The 9692-nt window shown below is 35.3% G+C and overlaps 1 protein-coding gene across 1 annotated transcript; it reads right to left on the reverse strand.

The window, feature by feature from the left end:
- Positions 1-3225: 3225 nt before the first annotated feature.
- Positions 3226-4833, reverse strand: LOC105777533 (polygalacturonase). The gene is given in 6 exon segments (XM_012600865.2): positions 3226-3568; positions 3646-3861; positions 3863-3924; positions 3927-4161; positions 4253-4558; positions 4673-4833. Coding segments are annotated over 6 exon segments (1230 nt in total). The 5' UTR covers positions 4826-4833; the 3' UTR covers positions 3226-3310.
- Positions 4834-9692: the final 4859 nt, after the last annotated feature.

The following is a 9692-nucleotide window of genomic DNA, read 5'->3' on the forward strand; positions in this document are numbered from 1 at the left end:
TAGAGAGTCGAGCCACAAGTTGATTAATTTTTGTCTTATAGTCAAAAAAACTTAAATTTTAAAAATTCATGAGATCCTTTTGCATTGATCTAAGTGTTTTAGTTATTTTTGCATTATACATTACATGAGTTGAATGATTTTACCCTCTAAGTGAGAGTGGTAAGCTAGTCCTTCGTGAGGTTTTCACCTCCGTATAGGATAGTGGATCGCTTTCGTGATACATCCGTACCTATGCCTCCGTGAGATCTACGTCTCCGGATTGTCATAGGAAAATGTATTCCCCTGAATCGAACTTGATCTATATGAGCCTATAATGGGTGAAGATCAAGGAATCTGCTGGTTCAGGTACCTTTGCCCTAGAAGGCGAACTTCATATAGAGAACCTTAGGAATCCACCTTAGGTAGAACTATACTGAACCTTAGTAGATATCCGATTAGGTGTTTTACTATTTCTTGATTATATTTTATGTTTTTATATGATATTGAGTTTTTGTGTTTTATTTTGATTGCATGACATGGCATTTCATTTCACCATAAAAGGCGTCGGTTCATATTCAGTTGCTAGATAGAAAACTTATCATGGAAAAAGGGTTTCTTGATAAAGTACAGGATAATACGGCTGTCCGAACTTGGTCTGAAATGACACAGCAAGAGAAAGGTAATAGTTTGGCTGACGGACATGTATCGAAATTATGGGATTTTACTCACATCAGTGTAACTCAAAACAATTTGCAAGAGTTGAAAGAAATCTGGGATCAGTGGAATGACGAGGTTAGATAGTTATTTTATAATAATTATGGGGATTTGCCTTATTTGCGTGATGTGAAGTTAGACAAGCATTTGTTTTGAGCCCTCACCTAGTTTTGGAATCCTGCTTACAGCTGCTTCACATTTGGGTAGGTCGATTTGGTGCCTACGATAGAAGAATATGTACCTACGATAAAAAAAGGGTATTTTGGGAAAAACTATGCCACAAGATTTTTGAAAATTTTATTTTTCTGTAGTAAATTAAATTCGAGATTACTGTTAAAACTTTAGATAATTTGTAAACTTTAGATTGTGAACATTTAGGAGGATAAATAATGCTTGAACTTTTGTTTGAAAACTATAGATATACTTTAGATTTCAAACTTTCGAAAGATCACTATGAACACTCAAGGCAAACGTGGTAGGGGTAGGTCACGTAGAGCTGCACCTAGAGAGTTACCCATTGTCCAAGGAGAAAAAAATACCAGAGGAGGACAATGTTGAGAAAAAAACGGTGACAACACGATGACCCAGATGATGTTGAGGGTTTTACAAAGGGTTGCTGGAGTGTAACGCCCCAAAAATTCAAGTTTTAATTTTTGCATGTTTTGTCGCAATTGCTTGTTTGCTTCAATGGATAAGTGATTTGGGTGTGTATGAGGGTGTTTGAGAAGCCTGGGTTCAATCTTGGCTTTTGCAGAATTTTTAACTTTTTCTCTTAAATGAACCTGGACTCTAGTAGATAGGTTTTAAAAATAATAGTGTTTGTTTATGACACAAAATGAGCCTGCGGTCTGGTGGTAGGTGGCGTGTGAAGTATTATTGAGGTCATAGGTTCTAGTCCTGGGGTGCACAATGAATTGTTTTTTTGCTGCTTGAGTTGTGTAAGTGGCAGAAATGGAGTGAAATACTGCCGAAGGAAGTTTGAATTGGTCATGGAGGAAGTTGAGGACAAAACGGTGAATTGATAAGGGGAGGGAATTGTGGAGAAAATCGAAGGGTGGTTGAGAGGGAGAGTTGTGCAAATTTGGGGCACTGGTACTCAAGGTTTCGGCTAGGCTTGTGCCGAATTAGTCACTGGGCGATAGAAGCTTTCGATTTTAGGACTGTTTGCCTTTTTCTGTGGAAGTTTTCACTAACTTCGGGTTACTCTCTTTTCGCGTTAAGTGTACATTTCAGCAAGTAACAAACTCGTTTCTACTCATCTTCTCTTTTTCTTTATTTTGGCCAAAACTCTCCTCTCTCTTCTCTTCTTTTGTTGCCGAAAGCTCCTCTCGTCTTCCCCTCTTCATTTAGTTTTCTTTCTTCTCTCATTCTTCCTTCCCAAACCGATTCTTTCTCCCCCTTTTAGTCGAACCCTTCTCTCTCCTTGTTGCCCAATTTCAAAACTATCCTCCCCCACCTTTCTTTTTCTTTTTCCTCCTCACCTATTCAGTTTCTCCCCAATCAACTCCAACCCCTCTTATTTCCTATGATCGCCAAATTCCCCTTCCTTTTTGGGCCAATCCTCGGGATACTTCTCGTCATCATACTCTCGCTCGTTGGGTAATTATAGCAAATTAAGTGATTCCCCTTTAACAAATCAACTTAAGTGCTTACCAATTACAGTTGGTGCCTAAGAATCTCGTGAAGTGATGAGGGTTGGCCAATACCTGAGTAAGCGAACCGTTCTTCTTCTCTCGATCAAAGTTGGGTAAGTGAGCAATCATAAGAACTTAAGTTTAAATAATTGTATAACTGTGTAATCGATTAACGGAGTTTGATTGCCAAATATAGGTTCGACATCCGTGGATTTTACACGTCTTCACAATCAGGTGTGTATCCACACCACCGCTACCGCAAATCAAAAAAAGCTGAAAAGCCGAAGCACGGCAATCGAGGCCACATGAGCGTGCGATCGCTCGTGCAAAAAACTGAGCCCACGAAACTGGGCATTGGACTATAGAGGCCACCATGGGTGTTTCCATGAGCTTAGTACGTAAGTCGGAGGAGGAGTCACTAATTCGTTGCAATGATGGGTCGTTTCTTATGTAGGCTATTGGGATAAAACAAGAATAAGACCCTCCAATAAAATTATTATATTAAAATTTTAGATTGTCAATTTTAATATTTTTGGATCAAATTTCATTGATACATTTATTTTTCAGCTTTTAAGGTGAAAGAGTCATAAAAAAACCAGAACTATAAAAAAATCAAATTATACACGGTGTCAAAGTTAAAGGTTATTTTAGAATCAAAACTAAATTGACACAATGTATAAATATTGGTTATTAAAATTTTATTATGCTAACTTATAAATAAAAAAATTTTATATAAATAAAAACAATAATTAAATAGTATCCGGTTGAATAGAATTTTAAAAATAATTATATCGTAAGCCTAAATGCATAAAATGTTATCACATTGCAATATTTTTTGCTGAAGTCTATTTTTAAAAATAATTAAGTTTAAGAAAAATATTCTTAATACCATAGAATGTAAAACAAAACAAAATTTATTTGCAAAATAAATATAATTATAAGAGTTACAACCTCATCAAAAAAATTTATACCATTGCTATTTATTAAGCGGTCGGGGTAGGTTTTGCTGGGAGAGGGGCGGAACATGGAGCTGGATTTTGTTTGCCACTAACTTTAGGCTTCACATTTGAACATTGTGATACTGCAGGTCCAGTCGGTCCACTGTGCGTAATTTCAATGTCGGCAAGTTCCACATTTTCACACGGCAAAGTAGCGCTGCAAATAATCTTCACGGCTTCGGAAGTGCGAATGCCGTGAATGTTTTTGAAACTAATGTTGCTTAGTTTAACTTTTGATTCTTCCTGCATCAACAAAATAATGATTCAATGACCGATTAACTCTTTTTGCTCTCTTACGATTTTGATAAATATATACATACATTGATTTTGCATTTGTTCCACGGGCAATATTTCTGATCAATTATAATAGGAGAACTGACATTGGTGACGGTAATATCCTCAAAGTGAATGTTAGAACAGGTGCCGCGTTCAGCACCTGGCCAAGTTTTGATTCTAACACCATTGGAAGTGTTAGTGAAGGAGCAGTTTTTTACTGTAACTCCATCAACGGGTTCTTCATTTTTAAACAATCCGAGAGGCGCTAATATCGATACCATGTCACGGTCCACGTGTTACTCCATTGATAACCAAATTTTGGAACCATCCCCAATTGAAACACAATCATCACCAGTTTTTATCTCCGAGTTAAGAACATTGACCCCATCTGATCTCCCGATGTGAATACCATCTGTGTTTGGGCTTTCATCAGGTGCAGATATGGTGAAATGTTCGAAAGTAATGTTTTTGCATCCTAGAACATTAACGTGGAACTGCTTGCTGTCTTTGGTAGTTATATCTTGTATCATTGCGTTGGTTAAAAAATCAAACCTTAGGTTCTATTTAATTCCAGAATGAAACAAAAATAATTATTACTTAATTCTATTTATAAAACAAAAGTCATAACTTCTCGATAAGAAAATAACTTACAATAGGAAGTGAACCACAATAATCATGGTTTTTGCAGCCTTCCCTTTTATAAGCAGTGGTTCCCTGGCCATCGAAAAGTCCTCCGCCAGACAATTTGAAATTTTCAATTCTATTGAAGGTAATCCATTTAGGCTCCTTGAAAGCAACAGGTTTGCGGAGCCTTCAAGGTTCTTCAACTTGAAGCTCAATAGGAGCCTTGCAAGGACCATCTAAGGTAGCTGTACTTAAAAAATATATCCCTTTAGGAATCACAATTTTTGCTGGCGATGTCGAGGCACATGCTTCTTTCCAAGCATCCAACAATGGCTAAAAGAAAATAAAAAAAATAAAAAAAAAGATACATATAAAGAAAAGAGATTTGAAAAATAGTTATGCATACTTTTATCTGGTGACTATAAAATTAAATGATATTTTGCTTACCTTACTCAAATCTGTTTTCCCGTCTGCCTTTGCACCAAACTTTGCAACAACATCAATAACACCACCACCTCCTCCTCCTTGACCTTCAACGGATGATATGGATAAAAGTACTAGTATTAACATGGATGAAACACAATTAAATTGGATAGCCATACTTTATTTTTATTTACTTCAAAGAGAGAATAATTTTTGTCCTTTGTTTTGTTTCAAACCATCTTATATAGAGATAGTAAGGCCGAATTACAACCAAATAAAAATTTTCTATTTTAACTAGCGTGGGTAAATAATATGACCAAGTTTTACTTACTATAATTAGCACTTCTTTTTCTTTTTGGAAGGGAATTTGCTCGTTCATTTTCCAACAAGCTTGATATAGTAAAAATAATTAACTAACACATGACTTAAGATATTTATTTAAGGTTTCTATATAGAAATGAAAATGACGAATAAAATTGTCGACTTAGCTCGATTGGCATCAACATTGTTGCACATGCAGGAGACCGTGGGTTCGAGCATGTTGAAGGGCATTAATGCTCTTCTACATTAAGATTTGGGGAGGAGTTATGAGTAGTTCTAGGCTTTGTATAAAAAAACGATGAATAAAATTATCCATTATTAATTTATTTTCTATATTATATGAATAATTAATTACATGGTTAGAAATAGATAATTAAATATGTATGTTTAATAATATTAAAAATTATAATATTTTATTAATTTTAAAAATAAAAATTTATTAATAATATAATAATATTAAGCTTGACTTAAGTTAATTTTTATATAAAAATAAAATCACCCGTAAAGGGTAAGTTACTCTAGAGGAAAAGAGGGCTTATTTTTCGTTGACTTAGAAGTTATTCTCCATTAACCAAACTGTTTCCCATGAAACAAACATAGCAAAATGTAGAAAATATTTTTCTGAAACCATTTTCAATGAATGAAACAGAGCCTGCCTTGACTGAGTTGGTGTCACAAGCCAAGGGGCACCAACTCTGTTAGGTAGATTACTTGAATTCAAAGTCTCATAACAATTTCATATAATTATTTCATGTACCAACAATGGTCTACAATTGTAGTTATAATGCTACTAAATATCTTTGTTTTTCATTTTTTAAAGAATAAACATAATATGCTAGTATGCTTTTATTTTATTTCAATTCAATGGTAAGGTTTTCAAAAAAAAATATCCATTCAACGAAAAAAATTACAAGTGAGGATCAAATCTCGGATAAATGTACACAATAAGATGTAAATAAAAATGAATTACAAAAGCAAATCATACTCTCTTTGCATCGAGTTGAAAACTCTATCATATGTTGGTGTTTAGCCATTAGGGCTGAGAAGGTTAGACCTTGATGCGTAAAATTTTGTCATGCCCTCACTACTGTTACAATGGACACACCTCAAGCACCCAGTAAATGTGAAAAGCTTTAGCAAAAATAGGCAAACTAAAGATGCCCGGAAGCTCCAAAAAATGGGAAATCGAACCCTTAGCACAAGAGCCAAGCAATGCATTATTATTTCGGAAAAGAGGATGCTCATTCGCGTCTCATTGGCGTCCACAGGCCGGTACTATGTCAGCTAATATAAAATTCAATGAGAAGGAGGATGAAGCAGGAAGAGAGGGTTGATTTTTAGCCATATAATTGTCAACAACCACACTGCCAGCCGAAAGGTTAAGGCCTTACTTTAATAGCAATGTTGACAACTTCAAAAATTCAAATTTAAATTACTCTTTCCACTAATACAAAAATATTAATAAAAAATAATTTAAATAATATAAATTAATAAATAATTTATTTTGAAATATTACACGAATTGTCCTCTACTACTACCCATAGTTATCAAAAAACTAGTAAAATATATGCAATTACCAAGCCTAATTTTGGGAAATTTAGGTTGGTGGAGTAAACCTATTAAGATTAAAAGGCAAAGTATAAAATTATTCAATCATATTATCTCCTCTAAATGATCTAAACTTAACCCACCATGGCATCCCTCTATCTTTCTTCGATTTCTCCACTTCTATTGTGTTGTCTAAGATCACTGCCACCGTAAATCCCACCATTATCGGTGATGACAACACGGTGTTCATGAATGCATTGAACTGCAAAAATCATTCACTTTGTTTTACCCTCTTTTATCATTGAAGATTACGGGATTGGAGTTTTTTTTAATAAAAACACTTACTCAGGATGCATTGTTGTGAGCGAGGCCATGATGGGATAAGATCCAAAATTGGTTGAAGAATTAAGGGATGGAAATCCCTAAGAAGAGTGATAATCCTGTTATGATAAGGTTTGTCATGCAATTCATGTTTCTAAATTGTAGACAGGATAATCTAACGAAACCTACAATCAACAAAGCAACAATATTTTCATTAAGGTTACTAAGATGGGATAAACCAATATTTATTCCTCAATGAAATAAATTTTCTTCATCTTGGTCCACATTTGTCTTTAACAAAATTGGGAAATTTTGTCCGGAACTTGGATTCGAATGATGTAACACTTTTAATCTACGACGCCATCACCTAAAATTTTAAAATCTTAAAAATACAAGAAATATATAAATATATTAATTAAAAATTAGGTGATGGCATAGAAGAATTTAATAATATCATTTTAGTATACTTTAATGGAATCTAAGTTTAAGGATTAAATTGAGAAAAGTTATTTATTAAACTAATATGACCTTTTATGGTAAAAAAAGTTAAATCGGGCTCGAATCTGGATTAGTCGAGTAAATGTCTGTATGAGACCCCAAACACGGTCGAGGAGTTCCGACCCGAATTTCAAGTGACACATTAGCCCCCGAGGTGACTCTCTGAAAAACTACTACAAATCACACCAGCCATCCATACTCACCATACATATACAAAATATTTCATACAAGCATTTACTCCTAAGAGCATGCTTTTCTAAATCAAACTATAAGTCATATAATAAGAGGAATAAGGCAGCTGCAAAATGTCTCGTTAGTTCATATGGGCAGTATCATATAATTCAAATAGCAAATTCAGCGAAACAAGCAAACACATAGATTAAAAAAATCCCAAATTTACAAATAGAGAAAAATATCCAATTACAACCCTCTAAAAAATTGTTTTTAAATTGTCTAAAATTATCTAAGTCCCATTCCAAGTCTCTAGCCTAGAAATGTCCCACATTGCCTTTATGGGGTTTTATAAGCTTGGCACACATACTGTAGAAAGAAAGTTTGTGCGATGGATCATTGAACTGCTACCGTCCTCGATATTCCGCGCACTACTTATCGTGAAGGGAGAAGAAAGTAAAAAGATGAGCTTGGGAAAGCTCAGTGAATACACATGTACACAACACAAGAAAACACACATCAATAATTCACATGCTAAACAATACTGAAATTTTGAGTAATAAATAAATCGATTATGAACTAAGTTGTGTTCTAAAGCTAAACATATGTTTAAAAATATTTGTTTTCAAAACTTCGATAGCTTACTAGGCTATTTTTGTGGCTAATGTAATCTTTAAAATTCAATTCAACATTTAGGCTGGGTTGGGGAGGTTACATTTGGTGGCATTAGAGCCTAGGTTTTCTAAACTTGGCCCGTGAAATTTTGAAATATGTTTGCATGCATGCATCCAAAAGGGGGTATTTTGGGAAAAACTATGCCACAAGATTTTTGAAAATTTTATTTTTCTGTAGGAAATTAAAATCTAGATTATTGTTAAAACATTAGATAATTTGTAAACTTTAGATTGTGAACAATTAGGAGTATAAATAATGCTTGAACTTTTGTTTGAAAACTATAGATATACTTTAGATTTCAAACTTTCAAAAAATCACTATGAACATTCAAGGCAGACGTGGTAGGGGTAGGCCACGTCGAGCTGCACCTAGAGAGTTACCCATTGTCCAGGGAGAAAACAAAATACCAGAGGAGGACTATGTTGAGAAAAAAAACGGTGACGACACGATGACCCAGATGATGTTGAGGGTTTTATAAAGGGTTGCTGGAGTGTAACGCCCTAAAAATTCAAGTTTTAATTTTTGCATGTTTTGTCACAATTGCTTGTTTGCTTTAATGGTTAAGTTATTTGGGTGTGTATGGGGGTGTTTGAGAAGCCTGGGTTCAAGTCTTGGCATTTGCATAATTTTTAATTTTTTCTCTAAAATGAACCTAGACGCTAGTAGATAGGTTTTAAAAATTATAGTGTTTGTTTTATGACGCAAAATGAGCCTGTGGTCTAGTGGTAGGTGGCGTGTGAAGTATTCTTGAGGTCTTAGGTTCTGGTCTTGGGGTGCGTAATGAATTGTTATTTTGCTGCTTGGGCCGTGTAAGTGGCAGAGTTGGAGTGAAATACTGTCGAAGGAAGTTTGAATTAGTCATGGAGGAAGTTGAGGTGAAAACGATGGAGTGATGATAAGGGGAGAGAATTGTGGAGAAAATCGAGGGGTGGCTAAGAGGGAGAGTTGTGCCTATTTGGGGCATTGCTAGTCAAGAATTCAGCTAGGCTTGTGGCAAATTAATCGCTTGGCAGTAGAAGCTTTCGGTATTGGGAGTGTTTGCCTTTTGCTGTGGAAGTTTTCGCCAACTTCGGGTTACTCTCTTTTCGCGTTAAGTGTACATTTCGGCAAGAATCGAACTCGTTTCTGCTCATCTTCTCTTTTTATTTATTTTGGCCGAAACTCTCATCTCTCTTCTCTTCTTCTGCTACCTTAAGCTCCTCTCCTCCTCCCCTCTTCATTTAGTTGTTTTTCTTCTCTCATTCTTCCTTCCCAACCCGATTCTTTCTTCCCTTTTTGGTCGAACCCTTCTCTCTCGTATTTCACAACTATCCTCCCCCGCCTTTCTTTTTCTTTTTCCTCCTCATCTATTCGGTTTCTCCCCAATCAACTCCTCCCCCTCTTATTTCCTCTGATCGCCAAATTCCCCTTCCTTTTTAGGGCCAATCGTCCGGCTACAACTCGTCGTCGTACTCTCTTTCGTTGGGTAAGTATAGCAAATTTAGTGATTCCCCCTCAACAAATCAACTTA

Source organism: Gossypium raimondii, chromosome 2, assembly GCF_025698545.1.
Source record: "Gossypium raimondii isolate GPD5lz chromosome 2, ASM2569854v1, whole genome shotgun sequence".
Classification (NCBI taxonomy): Eukaryota; Viridiplantae; Streptophyta; class Magnoliopsida; order Malvales; family Malvaceae; genus Gossypium; species Gossypium raimondii.